This window comes from Lepus europaeus, chromosome 4 (genome assembly GCF_033115175.1).
Source record: "Lepus europaeus isolate LE1 chromosome 4, mLepTim1.pri, whole genome shotgun sequence".
NCBI classification, from domain to species: Eukaryota; Metazoa; Chordata; class Mammalia; order Lagomorpha; family Leporidae; genus Lepus; species Lepus europaeus.
In genome coordinates this window covers 129,573,775-129,590,380 of record NC_084830.1, presented here as the reverse complement: position 1 = coordinate 129,590,380, position 16,606 = coordinate 129,573,775, and the positions used below count along the sequence as shown (strand labels likewise).

At 41.4% G+C, this 16,606-nt stretch overlaps 1 protein-coding gene across 2 annotated transcripts; it reads right to left on the bottom strand.

Annotated features, from left to right (window-relative positions):
• Nucleotides 1–1,565: 1,565 nt before the first annotated feature.
• ZNF300 (zinc finger protein 300) lies at nucleotides 1,566–13,082 on the bottom strand. 2 transcript variants are annotated; one of them, XM_062188822.1, is made up of 6 exons: nucleotides 12,935–13,082; nucleotides 12,130–12,250; nucleotides 11,474–11,517; nucleotides 5,311–5,437; nucleotides 4,951–5,073; nucleotides 1,566–3,849 (listed from the first exon to the last, which is right to left on the bottom strand). In XM_062188822.1, exons 3-6 carry the CDS (start codon nucleotides 11,483–11,485, stop codon nucleotides 2,300–2,302), a joined length of 1,812 nt encoding a protein of 603 aa, XP_062044806.1. In that variant the 5' UTR covers nucleotides 11,486–11,517; nucleotides 12,130–12,250; nucleotides 12,935–13,082; the 3' UTR covers nucleotides 1,566–2,299. The 2 variants fall into 2 exon arrangements, with proteins under 2 accessions (XP_062044806.1, XP_062044807.1); XM_062188823.1 differs by lacking the exon at nucleotides 12,130–12,250.
• Nucleotides 13,083–16,606: the final 3,524 nt, after the last annotated feature.

Here is a 16,606-nt window from a genome sequence, read left to right as displayed (position 1 = left end):
GTAAATTCTCCAAGCTTGTTCTCAGAAATGTCTTCGCTATTACTGGCTTGGAGCATTTCCATGGGTAATTTTAGAACCAAATCATATATTTAAAAACTTTAGCTTAATATGGAATATTGTGGGGAACTGATCAACTTCACTGAGGGATATTAAAGGATATAGCTACTCATATATGCTAGCTACATGGTGGGGCAACCACACAATGCAATGATAAAGAATGATGAACAGAGCACCAAAGTAAGCCTGATAAAGAACTATGAAGAACAGGACATCAGAGTAAGCTCAATGTAACTACTGATGAAAATCTGCCATTTACTAACAGGATGATTTACAACAAATATAATTTGAATTCCATATAATAGAGCTAAATATTCATTAGAGTCTTTTTTTGTTTGTTTGTTTGTTTGTTTTGACAGGCAGAATGGACAGTGAGAGAGAGAGACAGAGAGAAAGGTCTTCTTTTGCCGTTGGTTCACCCTCCAATGCCCGCAGCAGCCGGTGCACCGTGCTGATCTGAAGCCAGGAGCTTCGCCTGGTCTCCCATGCGAGTACAGGGCCCAAGGACCTGGGCCATCCTCCACTGCACTTCCGGGCCACAGCAGAGAGCTGGACTGGAAGAGGGGCAACCGGGACAGAATCCAGTGCCCTGATCAGGACTAGAACCCGGTGTGCCGGTGCCACAGGTGGAGGATTAGCCTATTGAGCCGTGGCACTAGCCTTCATTAGAGCTTTACAGCTCCAGCATGCTACATGGCATTTTCACTGCTGTTGCTCAATACTAAAATTAATCAACTCTAGATTTATGAACGGACTGTTCCTTTGGATTTCAATTTCTTGCTTCGCCCCCAACAATCTATCAATCACTTGGTGGGAAAACTGACATCTTTGATGTTGCATCCCACATCCCTGTCAGGTGTGCCCTCTTTCCTGCAGAGGTTCTCACCCACAGGTGCCCAGGCTTTATACAGCCGACTGTTCAGCCATGCAGAAAGATCAGGAAGCAGAAAAGAATCAAGCAGGAACTATGTAGAGATGTTGTGCTTACTTCACCCATGCCTTCATCCTTCCAGTCCATCTAAAGCTGCTCAAGGAGGAATAGATGGAACCACAGGGAGAAGGAAAAGGGACATTTTAGAGACAGCAAGTTCCCAAGTCTACACAAGTCTCACTCTAAGAGCTTTCCTTTGTAAAGGTCCTTGTTTCCTGAGGAAAACAGTTGGGGCTGCTAGGCAGGGGTCAGAAAGGAATGCAACAGACTTTACACAAAGTGTTCATACACAATCGCCACAGTGACTAAGTATGTGAAAAAAAGGGGGGCAGTATTCAAAAAGCATTTTAATATAGTAAGAATAAGGCCACCAGGGTCAGAGACAGTAAAAACAAACCAGTTATAGGAGTGGGCAATCAAAAGCAGTTTCCAGTGTACAAAGGAAGTAGAAATGCAGATTTTAAACATGAGTCCTACTATTCCATTGCAGGAAAACAGAGAAGTCAGAAAAATGAACTAATAATAACTGAAAATGTATTCTATCTTGAACTTTTATTTATCAGGAAGAAAAAAACATTCCAATGGGTGAAGTGGACTTTCCTGAAGTTATATAACCTGTGATTAGTTGGCTCAGGATTAAAATCCAAGACTCATATGACTCTAGGGCCAAAGTCTTCCCACCACATCAAGTTCCTAGCTGGGCAGAGTACAGTAGAAAACTTGGTCAAAATCCATCAATTTCAAGGCCCAGTGTTCTTCCAAAGATGTAGATGAATTTACAAGCCGGAGAAAAGAAAATTCATATACTTTACTGAATCTGATCAACCCACCTTTCCATTTTTCTACAGATTTTACATGTAGTTTTAGGGGTATATCAAGACCCTTCTCATAATACAGTTTTCGGGAATTGATGCTTTGCTTTTGCTTTTCACTAAAGCTTTCTAACATATCCTTTACAGGGAATCCTATTTGGCCATAATTACACAAAGCTAATATTAGCAATTTCACAATGCCTTATTATTGTTATGTGGTGTAAGGAATATGTAACTTTACAATACGCTGTACACATACTTTACTGATCATTCACCTCATGCTTTAAAAGGTTTACATGTCATGTTAAAAATGTCCTTCATTTATAAAATTACTTTCTATCATCTGTACTGAAAAAGTTAGGCATCACCATACTAGAAACATGAGCTTCCATGTAAAATTTAATGTAGAGATGCTGTACCCAAATTTATCAAATGAATTGGGTTTCTGCTCATCACTAAGGCTTGAACTAACACTGAAAGCTTTTCTGTGGTCACTTCATTATGACTTTGCTGCTGCATGAGTTCTCTGGTGTACAGTGAGTTGTGACTTCTGAATGAAGGCTTTCCCACATACAGCACACTGATAGGGTCTTTCCCCAGTATGAATTCTCTGATGTAAAACAAGATCTGACTTCTGGGAAAAGGCCTTTCCACACTCAGCACATATATAAGGCTTCTCTCCTGTGTGAATTCGCTGATGTCCTGGAAGGTGGGACTTTTGAGAGAAGGCTTTCCCACATTCAGTACATACATAAGGTTTTTCTCCTGTATGAATCCTCTGATGTCCAATGAGGTGTGATTTCTGGCAGAAGGCTTTGCCACATTCACTACATTTGTAGGGTTTCTCTCCAGTGTGTGTTCTATGATGTATGATGAGCTGTGACTTCCGGGAAAATGTTTTCTGGCATTCAGTACATTCATAGGGTTTCTCCCCAGTATGAATTAACTGATGTGTGATGAGTTCTGTCTTCCGACTGAAGGCTTCCTCACACTGGGCACATTTGTAGGGTTTCTCACCAGTGTGAATTCTTTTATGTATAATGAGGTGTGACTTCTCACAGAAGGCTTTCCCACATTCAGTGCACTCATATGGCTTCTCTCCAGTATGAGCTCTATGATGTATAATAAGCTGAGACTTCTGAGAGAAGGCCTTTCCACACTCTCTACATCCATAAGGTTTCTCTCCAGTATGTATTCTCTGATGTATAATGAGGGGTGATTTCTGGGAAAAGGCTTTCCCACATTCACTGCACTCATATGGTTTTTCTCCAGTGTGAACTCTCTGATGTATAATGAGAGATGATTTCTGAGAGAAGGCTTTTCCACATTCAGAACAGTCGTAAGGTTTCTCCCCAGTATGAGTTCTCTGGTGTACAATGAGATGAAACTTCTCACTGAAGGCTTTCCCACATGCACCACAATCATATGGTTTCTTTCCAGTATGAATTCTTTGATGTACAATAAGCTGTGACTTCTTAGCAAAGGCTTTTCCACACGTACCACATATACAGGTTTTTTCCTTGGTTTCAACGGTCTGACATTGATTAAGGGATCGTTTAAAGCTGAAAATGTTTCCATGCTGATCACCATCAAAGGATACTACTCCATTATGAACTTTCTCAAGATTAGAATTGGATACACTGGGGCTAGTTGATTTTCCACATCCAAAACTCTCATCAAAGTTTTTTCTTGAACTGCTCTTATTACAGCTAGGTAGATCAATATTTGGTTTTAAATTCTTTTTAAGTAAATCATATTTATGCAGTCTTTGTCTCGGTATGTCTGGCTTTATGAACTCTTGAAATATTTCTCCCAGTGCATTATATTTATGGCTTGATTCCTCAGCCACTGTTTTGCTGTTAACGAATGTGACTTGTCTGTAAAGTCCCTCTTGGTCTTCCTGACATCTCTGCAGGTGGTCATCATCTTGAGGGACTTTTAAAATCGAGTACAAGGAACCATCCTTTGTAACTCCTTTCAGTAGCTTATTATGGAAAGAAATAGTCCCCGAAACACAGGAGGGGGAGTTGTGAAGGTTACTCTTCCTGTCTAAAAGAAGTAAATATAAAATCGAAGAGTCACAAAAAGCAATTAACAAAGTGCAGAGAAGTAGAACAAATGAATAACCCAGTGTAGTTGAAGAACATATAAAACAGAGATGAAGGTAGGGCATCTCAGAAGGCAGGGAAGTAAACAGTATGATCACATGAGTAGTCAGATGAAGATGTGAAAGAGAAATATTCGTGTAAAAACCAGACCAGAATGAATTTTTAAAAATTATTTGGGTTCTTACTCTTATCTTGGATTACTCTTCTATGTGCTTCCCACTTCCCTTGTTTTCTGAACAGAAACTGTTTTCATCTTTTTAATTCATTTATGTAACAAACCATTTTCTATGTTTACTTGACAAATATCTGGCCACCACTCCAAAGTAACAAGGTCTCTTCTGTACTCAAAATACTGTAACTCATCTCAGTCTATTTTCCTGATTAATAATTAACACAAAGAAGATAAAAATCCAAGCTCCTGCTATGCATTCAGTACCAGATACACACCAAAACTAACACACTTGAATTCCACTACTCCCACTAAAATACCTTCTATACATGTGAAGTAAAATCAGCAATGTTCTCCCAAAAAACTTATACCTAACTAACTCCAAAGTTTTGTTCGTAAATTCTCTCCTCTACGTTTTTTGTCTTCAACATTTTCCTTGTCCTCATCAGCACTCACCATTAACAGCAGCTACAGCCACATACTCTGAAAAATACCATCTCCAATTCTGTCACATCTCTTTAGACTCATTTTTATCTGAACTTTAAAAAAAAGTATTTTTGAAGCCATGAATCTGAGGGCTGGGAATGGGGTCTTACCTCCCCCGAAACAATTGATGTCTTAGAAGAACTCTAAGTCCCACTGCCTCTAAAGCCTATTCATAAAACACACACCAAAAGCATCAACAAGAATCAAGAAAGGCTCACAACTACTTTCCATTATTTGTTGAATGTCCACTAAATGCTTACAACAATTATTCACTGAATATCTATTAGAGTTCTCAGCACAGGAGCAACAAAGAGGAGCTGTCAATAAAGATAGAAACATAAGCCTCAGGCATCAATTAATTAATAAAGAAACTGATATTTTACTTACCTTGTCTCCAATCTGCCTGATGTTCATCTGGATAGATCCAATATGATATGCCTCTCTGTATGATCCATGGATCCTCTCCCTGTTCCAACTTGGAGATGACATCTGGTTTGCAAATTGAATAACCTATTAAAATGGAAATTAAGGAGGAACTGGATTGAATGCATTGAAAGATGTAAAGATACAGTTTCGGGTGATCTATACTGAAGTTGTCCAGTTAGCCCTCAACAAAGTAACGGCCTTCATATGGGAAGGTAACGAGGTCATACTAAGCATGAAATGTCAAAAACCACCTAACCGCAGTAACTGATAAGGAAAGGCACTTGACTGGACAACCTGAGTTATGTGGAAAGCCATTCTTACCCATTGAGACCAGGTGACTATAGTTCTCCAGCATCACATCCCTGTACAGGGTCCTCTGAGCAGGGTCTAGTTGCTGCCACTCCTCCTGGGTGAAATCCACAGCCACATCCTTGAATGATACTAAAACCTGTAACGGTACATTCCAGTTCAGTATGAAGTGACCATTCTCACTTTCCTATAGTCTGTAAAAGTACATTAGCACCGAGTTTCACATCATAGGTTTAGGAGTAATAATGTAAAAGCCTGTCTTTTACAAGATGAGCCTGATAGGTTAGGAAAACAGAAATGCAAGCCACACAATGACTATATAATACATAGGGTAATTTAATAATGATAAAGGCAGTACACAACTGGGAAATAAGAAAGATTCGACAAACAGTAGTGAAACAACTGGATAGTCAATAGGAAAACAACGTTGAACCTATATGCCATAAATGTAATTGTATTTCCTGAAAATCCACATGTTGAAGTCTCAACCCCTAGAATCCCAGAATGTGACCTTACTTGGAAACAAGCTCCGTGCAGATATGTTATTTCAGACCCTAATCCAGTAGGACTTCTGTCCATATGAAAAAGGGAAATTTGAACATGAATATAAACAGAAGGAAGATGATGTAAAGAGATCTAGAAAAAAGATGGCTATGAACAAGCCACGGAGAAAGGCCTGGAACAGATCCTTTGCTCAAAGCCCTCCAAAGGAACCAACCTTTCAGATACCTTGAATTTGGACTTCTAGCCTCTTCTATGAGATAGTAAGTTTCTATTGGTTAAATCACCCAGTTTGCGGTACTTTGTTATGACAGACATAGCAAAATAATACACCATATTTTATATCTTAAAAACAGAATAAATGCAGATGGAACAAAAATTTTAACTCTAAAAATCCTGGAAACCATAAAAGTTACAAAAATAAAACATGAGAGAATTTTTGTTTATAATTATGGAGCAGAGAGGACCTTTTTAATGAAAACATTTAGAGAATCACAGAATGTCAGAGTTTTTGAACATCATTAACCTTGTTCCATCATTTCAAAGGGAGACAAACATCATAACTTCCCCTAAACCTAACAGCTCTCTTATATAGTACAGTAGCAAGGAGCATAATGAAATAATAAAATATAATAATTACAATAAAATTAAAATTAAGAAATCTCAATAACTCAAAAAGAAATATTCAGAAAACATTCACAAAGAAAATCATAACCATGGATAAATCAAACAACCATCATAAACCAAAACAATAATTTAGTGACAGGACATCAAGATAAAGGACATGAGTAAGCATAGAGCTATAAAATGTCTCTGGAGCAAAAACTGACTATTTAAATCATGTCACCATTATTTTCACAGCACTTATTATCAAATAATGGAAATGAATATAATAGTGACTTGCAATATTTAACTACTTTCATGGATTTTTCCTAAATATTCCATTATTATCAAACATTGCTTTCAGAATGAAAATAAATTGTTACTTAAGATATTAAAAGCCTCTTTCATTTCCTTCTTTATAAATACACTCAGCTAAAAATTGAAACGACTAAGATGAGAGCAATCTCTCATGCACACTAACTTCCACAGTCACACCATCAAGTTCCCAATCATTTTAGTTTGTCCTACAGTCTGATTAATTTTCCTGTTTTACATATGAGAAAACTGAAAGATTACACACTACACACATGACCGATTAACTCTCAGATTTACAGACTCACTACACTGTTTCCCGACTGTTGCACTCAAGGTTGCTTCTCTGATATTGTAAACACGATCTCTTGTATGTTCTCACTTCACTACCACCCTTCATCAACCATGCCATGAAGCAATCTCCACTTTAATTTTCCTCAATTTCCCAGCCTTCACTAAATCACTGTGCCCTTTCTAATTTTACAGACACTGCTTCCTCACTCTCCTTTCTTCCTACTTCGAAGTTCAATTATCTTTTAAGCCTATTGCCTACTTCCTTATAATGCTGGTTGCTCCCCCTCAATGCTACAAAAGTACTTTGCTCCTGTGTCTGTTACAGAGCTTTTATGTGTCAATGCTGGTTTCTGTATCTCTTTACCCATTTTTTTCTCTGCTGTGCTTCCAGGAAAGAAGCTTGCCTAAATCTTCTTGAGAAGCTAGCCAGTGCACAGGACACAGGGTACTCAAGAAATGTTCGCTAAAAAGGAATAATGAAGATTAGAGAAACTAAACTAAAACTCATCTTTACTTAAAAATAACCTGTAACTAAATTATACTCCTTTGATCTGAAGAACAGAACTTGAGAGAGGGAATAAATGTGTAAAGCAGAGGAAATTCATTGTGGTAAAATAATTAACATAGGTTGTAATCCTAACACTCTGACTTGACTTTATTACTGATTCTCAAATGCTTCAATATACTAGATAGAGATAAATACTGATATAGTATATAACCTGTGGAAAATTGAATTTTTGTCATCTACAAACAAGGCTTATAGCTTGGGTGGCTGAGGGAATGGAAGTGCTATTACGACATGAAGAAGTGGAAGGGGCTAGGTGTTAGAGAAAAGAATAGGTATAAAAATGATGACTTCACTTCTTGATTGTATGGAAAAAAATACTAAACTCTGTTCAAAAGAAACAATCCATTTAATCAGTTAATTAGCCATGGTTTGGATAATTTTTAAAAATCCATGCTGGTGCTGTGACACAGCAGGGTAAAGCCCCAGCCTACAGCACCAGCATTCCAAATGGGCACCACTTCGAGTCTCAGCTGCTCCACTTCCGATCCAGCTCTCTGCTATGGCCTGGGAAAGCAGTAGAAGATGGCCCAAGTTCTTGGGCCCCTGCACCTGCATAGGAGTCTTGGAAGCAGCTCCTGGCTTTGGCTCAGCTCAACTCCGGCCGCTGTGGTCATTTGGGGAGTGAACCAATGGGATGGAAGATCTTTCTCTCTCTGGCTCTACCTCTCTCTGCAACTCTTTCAAATAAATAAAATAAATCTTTGCAAAAAAATCCATCCTAATTCTCTCAATCAGTATTGCCTAAGAGAAATATAAAGCAAGGCCGGCACTGTGGTGTAGCGGGTAAAGCTGCCGCCTACAGTGCCAGCATCCCATAACCCTACAGTGCCTGCTTGAGTCCCAGCTGCTCCATTTACGATCCAGCGCCCTCCTATGGTCTGGGAAAGCAGCAGAAGACTGTCCAAGTCCTTGGTCCACTGCACCCACATGGGAGACCCAGAAGCTCCTGGCTTTGGATTGGCACAGCTCCAGCCATTGCAGCCATCTGGGGAGTAAACCAGTGGATAGAAGACCTCTCTCCCTCTCTTCCTTTCTCTCTTTTTCTGTGTCCCCTGGCTTAGTACAATTTGGAGCTGTACAAGTATCTGCCTCTGCCTCTAACTCTTGCCCTTCAAATAAATAAAATAAATCTTAAAAAAAAGAAATATAAAGTTAATGGATATTTTACATTTTCTAGGAGCTACATTCAAAAATTATTTTAAAAATACATATTTATTCCAATGTTTTACTTAAAATATCATTTCAACATGTAAATAATCTTTAAAAACTACTGGTGAATTTTCTGGAACCATACCTTCAAAGTGTAACACATACTTAGCATAACATGTCTCAATTCAAACTAGCCAATTTCACGCGTTCAGTAACTATGTGTGACTGGAAGAACACAGCTCTGACATTGTTTATATTCAAAAATAAAAGCAAACCTCTTTTTGCAATTCCGTTGTTAGGCTTTAATGTAAAATACATAAGGACTGGTAATGTACAAGTTTATTTCTAGCTTTGACAATGATAATGAAGACAAAGTAACAGCGATCACCAAAATAAAGTACAAACCATGCCTATATTATAGTCTAAGCATCACTGGTACTTCCTTAATTCTCACAACAACCCTATGAGGATTATAGTCTCCATTTTATGGATAAGGCAACCATCCAAGGCAATCAGGCCACAGGGAAATGCTATGCATCTGATAAAACAGAAAAGAACTGTAGGTACTAACACAGGAAGATATTAAAGAGGTCTACAAAAATCTTTCTACCAGACAGAAAAGTTAAAAACCAGGTCATGGAACAAAATGCTGTAACATTACTTTTTCCAAAATAAAAACACAGGAAGAAACATTCTCACAGATTTCTACTTTTACCTGTACACATTTATATGGCCACATCAAAAAAAATTCTTGGAGAGTTAGAAACAAATGGTTAGCACTCAGGACAAATAGTATCTCAGGAAAAGGGGCGATCTCTCTATTGTTAATTTTTATAGTTTTACATATTTTTAAATATTTATATCAGGCATACAGTCAATGTTGGCAGGGAGAAAAAATACAGACATTCAAAAATGGAAGAACAGAGAAGGAATAGCATGAAATGGACACAATTCCACAAACTCTGAAACCATAGCAAAGGCTATGAGATAGCAGAACCTCTGCCCTCCAAAGCTTCGTCAGATAAACACAAACAGAATTTAAGAACTGTGATGTGAGTGAACTTTTTGGAAGACCATTCAAAGTGTGCCTATCCTTTCTGTGTTATCTAGATTTTTATCTTTGACTACAGCAGGACTATAGCAAGCCTCTCTAATCAATGCACTCCTCTAAAGCAGAGGTCAACAAACTGTTCCGGTAAAGCATACCTTTTTGGCACTGCCATAGGCATGTATGAAGAAACAGCCTGGGTGTGCTCTAATCATACTTTGTTTATAAAAGCAGCTGGACGGTGGGCACTTGGCCTAGTAGTCAAGGAGCAGGTTCAGATGCCTTCAGGACATATCTGAGTACATGCAGTCAATTCCCTGCTCCGGTTCCTGACTCCAGCTGCCTCTTAGATCCTGGGAGGCGGCAGGTGATGGCTCCAGCAGCTGGATCCCTGCCACCCATGTTGGGGACCTGGATTGAGTTTCCAGCTCCTGTCTGCAGACCTGGTTCAGCCTCTTTGTCTTTCTCTCTCAAAATAAATGAATTTTTATAAAAGACTGCTAGAGAACTGGCTTCAGCCCGTGGTTAACAGTTTATCAACTCCTGCTCTAAAGAATAAAGCTCAAGAAGTTCAGTTAAGACATTAAGGCGCCTTCCCTCTGAAAAAGATAATTTTAAGACACAGCTACAGGGTGGCGCTGTGGTATAGCAGGTAAAGCCACTGCCTGCAGTGCCGGCATCCCATATGGGCACTGGTTTGAGTCCCAGCTGCTCCACTTCCTATCCAGCTCTCTGCTATGGTCTGGGAAAGCAGTAGAAGATGTCCCAAGTCTTTGAGACCCTGAACCCACGTGCGAGACCCAGGATCGGCGCAGCTCCAGCTGTTGCGGCCAACTGGGGAGTGAACCAGCAGATGGAATACCTCTCTCTCTCTCTCTCTCTCTGCCTCTCCTTCTCTCTCTGTGTAACTCTTTCACATAAATAAATAAATCTTTAAAAAAAAAAAGGCACAGCTACAATGTATCTACTGTAGTTATCAAAACGGTATTGGTGACAACAGTGTGCACTCCAGTACCTAAAAGATCCAATAAAGAGAAAATTTTTTAGGCTTCTGTATCAAGAAATGTTTTATTCCCATGGGAAATTTTTCTGCTTTCCCTTTAGGGGAATGCAAACCATGTAACTGATGTCTACCAGAAAGATCAGAAAAATTGATTCTATAAATTCATAAAAATACTTTCCAGTCAGGTTTTCTGCATGCTTCCAGCAACTCCTTCTAGTTCTGGATTTTTTTTTTTTTTTTTTTTTTTTTTTTGACAAGCAGAGTGGACAGTGAGAAAGAGAGAGAGACAGAGAGAAAGGTCTTCCTTTTTCAATTGGTTTACCCCCCGCCATTGGCCGCTGCAGCCGGCGCACCGCGCTGATCCGAAGCCAGGAGCCAGGTGCTTCTCCTGGTCTCCCATGCGGGTGCAGGGCCCAAGCACTTGGGCCATCGTCCACTGCACTCTCAAGCCACAGCAGATAGCTGGACAGGAAGAGGAGTGACTGGGACAGAATCCGGTGCCCTGACCAGGACTAGAACCCGGTGTGCTGGCGCCACAGGCAGAGGATTAACCTAGTGAGCCGCAGCGCCGGCCCTAGTTCTGGATCTTCATTCCTGCTTTCCCTAAAGCAAATTTCAGTTGCTGGTACTTTCCATTTGATGGGATGGACAACCAAAAGAATTTAAAAAAAAAAATTTTTTTTTAAAAAGTACTCACCTGGGACTTCATGATTTTCTACTCTCTTCCAAAAGGGTAGATGCCTAGAAAAGCAAAACCAGTGATCAGAATCAAGTTTTCAGGGGCCAAACTTAGACTGCAGCTTTCACATTCACTAGTCTAGAAACCCACAGGAGAGTTGTTGAGCCTTAGAGAATTGTCAGCAAGCACCAAGCGGAGAAGGCAATCAATCTTGTCTCCCCTTATGCCTATCATGTAATTACACAGAATCAGGATGAGGGTTTTTAATTGGACACACGTGAAAATGTTTCTGGTGACTTTACTAACATCCCAATGTTCCTTCTCGGAAACAGCAATTCTATTTATGGCATATTATCATAAGGCAATAGTAGTGGTTAGATGTAAGATTTAATTGTAGAGGGAGCTTCCGGACAATGAGAATGAGAAAACTATAAAATGAATTCTCTATTCCCCAGAATGAACCAGTAGCTGAATTCCAATAATCTTTTAATAAGCCTTTTATTTTTCCCTCAACTCAGCAAACTCTCCTGCCAAAGTCATTCATGGATGGAAATATTAAGATATTTTCTGTCTAAATTTTTATTGCTGATTTTCAAGTGTTGTCTGTATACAAAAATAGTGACAGGTTGGGACCACTGAAAGAAGGGAATATACCTCAATGCAGGAAGACATACCTAGTAGATTTTTTTCAGTCCTTAGAGATGTCAGGGGCACAGGGCTGATGAGGGTAAGTGGGGGCTCCCATGACAGAGAGACTGTTTGACATGGGATATCCTAGGCTTCATCACAGTACATCTGGGAGGAAACGAGAAATGCCACACTCATGTCTTGACACCCAGCAAATGCTCAGCACATGTTTTCTGAAGCAAATCAAAGTAATTCAAGAAACTTGGAAAGACGAAAATTGAAGTCACACTTCCCATAACCTCTCCCTTCGCCTTCGTTTGGTCGTATCTTAAAATACTCATTTCTGAATGGCACACCAGGCTAAGGGGACAATGGCAGACGGAGAAAAGACGTGAGAAAGGGCTAGTCCTTAAAGTACTCAATAGTTAGTTGCCTATGACCTGTGGACATTTAATGTAAGTCAAAGCCTTCCCGGGTAAATTGAGGCTGACCACCGCGAGGCCCTGACCCCGTCACTGTCCCCTCCAAACTTCCGAACCGTCGGGTCTACTAATCCTGTCTCCCGCCGGACGCCCCACACTGACCACAGGTTCGCACCCAGCATTTGGTCATTCTCCTCACCGATGACGGACTCCTCGGAGTGCCCCGAATCCCTGGACCAGACAGACCACCTGCCCCCTCCTCCTCACCCCCAGCCCCTCATAACCCCGTCACTCCCCATTAACTCCTCACATACCTCATCCATTGCTGACTGCCCAACAAACCCAACGCGAATCCCACGACCTCCCGCGCTGGTCTGTGAATTCACAAACCTCCCGTCAGTGACCCTCACAGGTTTCTCCCTCCCCTTACCAATGCCACAGCCTCAAACACCGCCGCGCAGAACCTCCTCCCGACCTCCCGCTGGACTGTCTGGCCTCGAAACGCCCATCACGGCTTAAACAGCACGACTGTCACATCCATGGCGGCGAACTCTCCCGCTTCCTGCCCATGAGCGAAAGCGCCGGGTTCCCGGGCCTGCGCTGTTCCGTACCGGGAGGCTTTGTTGAGGGGAACATGGCGGCCCCCATGAGATCTGTGTGAGGGACGCCATCTTGCGAGTCCCGCGGGTTCCGTACAAGCGGAGGAATTCTATCAGGTAGACGCCCGGGATTGGACGGCGAAGGGAGAGGCAGGTGAGGAGAACGAGGTGTACGATACAAACGAGGCACAAACGTTTGCAGAGAGGCTTACGGGGGAGTTGGGGGAACTAGCAGCGGGGAAAAGCTGGTCTTCCAGGGAAAGCTGTGACGGCCGTAATAAGTCCCAGGGACTAACGAAGGGAAAAAGAACACTGAGCGTCCGGAACCGGGGACTGAGGGGCGCGGCTTGAGAGAGAGAAATCAGACTGAGAGAAAAAGGGGACACCGTCGGCGAAGGAGATAGGCGTAGTGCTGCAGGGTTTGACACCCGGGAGGCTGAACGGGGCGGGGTGGGGGTGGGGGGAGGCTGCAGGGAGAGACTGAGGAGGTAGTGAGGGAATCACGTGACAAAAAAGTAAATAAACCCCCCAAAACGCTTGCAGAAATATCCTACTAAAACCGTTAGCCTAACCTTTAGACTTCGTATTGTAAGACCCCTGCTAAAAGTAAATATTAAAATAATTCTAGCAAGGGTTAAAAAGTTTGGCTGCTGACAGTAGCCATTCCTTAAGATAACTGTGTCTCCATCTGCCTACAGAATAACCTTGGGAAACTGCTCTGTGTAACTGTCTCACGCGATAACACTTGCAGGAGTCCGGAAAAGAGTTGCAATAAGGTTCTGTGACCATTGTATAAACTTACCCCTTCCCTCACTAAAATCGCAACAAGAGTTTGCCCTTCAAAATAGCCAATCACCAAACGCCCCGCATACATATGTTAATCAGGTGACTATTGTCTTTAAAAACTGCTGTAACCCCTGCTCGGGGCTCTCTCGCTCTCTGGACTGCCTGAGGTGCTGGGGAGCCCGTTTGCGCAAACGTATTAATAAATATCCTCTTGCTTTTTGCATCTACTGGGCTGGAGTTTTGGGTCTTTGGGCGACCACCCGAGCGCGTTGGATTCCCAGATTTGGGGTCCTTCATTGGGGGCCCGTCCGGGATTTGGACGCCCCCAGACCCAATTCTGTGACCAGTTGGAGGTAAGCTACTTGTTTTATTGGTTGCGTCCTTCTCGTCATCTGGTCAGTGTTTAAGTCTGCACTTGGTGCCCGTACGGGACTTGAATTCGTATCGGACCAGTGGGGGAGGCAGACGTGCCCTGAGACCCCTGGTCCCACTGTGGGGGACGCCCCAGCAGTGGTTTGGGGGAAAGGAGAGAGAAAGTGCCTCTCTCCTTCCCAGGGAGAGCCTGGCCGTCCGGCCGCTCCCATTTGAACTTGTACTTTCGGTTTGCTACCGATTTGGTGCCGCGGCTCGTCTTGTGTGTTGTATGCGTCTGTCTGTTTTCTTGTTCCCCTCCTCGTTCGTTTTACTCTCCCCGTACCCATGGGGCAACAACTAACCACCCCTTTAAGCCTTACTTTAGGCCACTGAAAAGAAGTTCAAAACTGCGCCACAATCAGTTGATCGACGTCAAAAGTAAAAAGTGGGTGACTTTCTGTTCCTTGGAATGGTCGACCTTTGAGGTCGGCTGGCCTGGCCGAGGGACAGGACCTTTAATGCTGATATTATCCCACAGGTCAAGGCATGAGTCTTTCAACCAGGACCCCACGGACACCCTGACCAGGTTCCCTATATTACCGTGTGGGAAGACCTGACCCAAGACCCTCCCCTAATAAAGGCTGGAAAAACTTTACTGCAGATGTAGAGGATAGGGTTAAAGAAACAAACCGTAGAGCAATTTATCAGCGCTGTTAAAAAAATTTTGTCCTTGGTTTGCTGAAGAGGGTGTTGTAAATAAAAAACACTGGGAGTAAAAAAATATAAATCAGTGTACACTGGACAGCCCTCACCCTGTATTTAAATATTTTACTTAAAGTAAATGTTACCTGTTGTAAAATTAATATTACTATGTAAAATGAGAAATTGTGGTAACAAAGTGTCCGGACTACACATTCTATTTTTGTATTATGTGTTAACTCTACCCTATTATTAATAGGAATGCTTGAACAGATTATGCTTGGTTTGCTTTACAAAAAATTGTAAATCAAAATATGCTGCAAATAGTTAAGATTGCACAAACCTATAAGAATGTAACAATTACAGATAGTAAGAGGCTACTATCATTATGGCTAAATGGTTACCCAGCGTGTTCCATCCGCTGAAAAATTTGTTGTCTTATCAAAAAGAGATGTTACAAATATTTAATAAAACCCGAATCACTAATTTTAGAGTAATGCAAAATGTTAGCGCATTTGTTAATTGGACTGTGTGCGCCTCAACATGTCTGTTTAACAAGTATCAATGCCTCAGATCTCCATGCCATGGGATCATCTAGTCAGTTCTCAGGCTGTCTGCAGCAGCCTGAGTTGTTGTATTGGAATGGTACTGTTTTTTATGTCCCTGACATGGGTGCCCAAGAAGCTAATTCTCCCTCAGTTATGTTTCAATTTACCCTTAAAACACATTGAGTATTATTGTGTTTAATTGCTGGATATATACTTGTATGAGAAATTTGTATTGTATTCTTATAATGTGTTAATTATGTCTACCTCTCAATGCAGCCCTAGGGCCAAATGTAAGGACAAATTTTTGGAATAAAGAGGCTTGTATCTAGGTTCAGCTCTGGTGGACAAGTAACTTTGTTGCCGGATGACCTTCTCCTGCTCCTTGGGAGCCTGGCCAGTTCCCGGGGAGGAGGATAAAGGAATGTTTCTGATAAACAGGTGGGCATGCTTCGTGTCTCGGCTCTTTGGCCAAGATCCGAGACGGGACGCACTGCTTGCCTAAAATCTTAGCAATGAGCCACCCTTGTCCTTGGGGCTTTGAGAGGGAGCCAGAGCAAGAACCTTAATCCATTAACCCTTTCCAACCTGATGGGTTTTTCTCTTTGCAGTTAATGGAAGCCTAAGCAATGGTTCATATGCTGATGTCTAGTTCTTTTCTGTGCTGCTGTCCCTGACTTATCTGATGAGAGTGTTCCTTCACGTGCCTTGAAGGTTTCGCGTTTTTCTATTGCCATTATGAGTCTTGATTGGGAAAACTGCAACGCAAAGTTGTTTATGTTGTTTATCTGTTTTCAGTGTTTGAGTGATTACCCAACTGATCAGAAGTGTACTAATTGTTGGCTAAACTGCTTGACTCTGACAGCTTGAATTCTAAACCGAGTCTTCCAACTTTGGGCTTCCAGTCGGATCCCTGGAACTCTCAAAGGATGAGACTCTAAAATTTAAATTGCTTGAGTCAATTCAGATTATGTAAAATGTATTAAAATGTTGTAAATAGTGTCAGACCCATGCTGTGTTCATGTTTTTGCTTTCCAGCTAGAGTGGTCTTATAAAAATAAGAGTAAATTCTGTGTATACAAGCCTTTATGTTGTTAACATTGGTTCAGAAAATTAAGT

Bases quoted from the DNA above. Each gene is read 5' to 3' on its own strand.
- ZNF300 (XM_062188822.1), bottom strand. The intron at 5,074-5,310 runs GTAAGAATGGCT...CCATTTTAATAG, and splicing joins TAGTCACCTGGTCTCAATGG to GTTATTCAATTTGCAAACCA. The intron at 3,850-4,950 runs GTAAGTAAAATA...TACTTCTTTTAG, and splicing joins TCAGGCAGATTGGAGACAAG to ACAGGAAGAGTAACCTTCAC.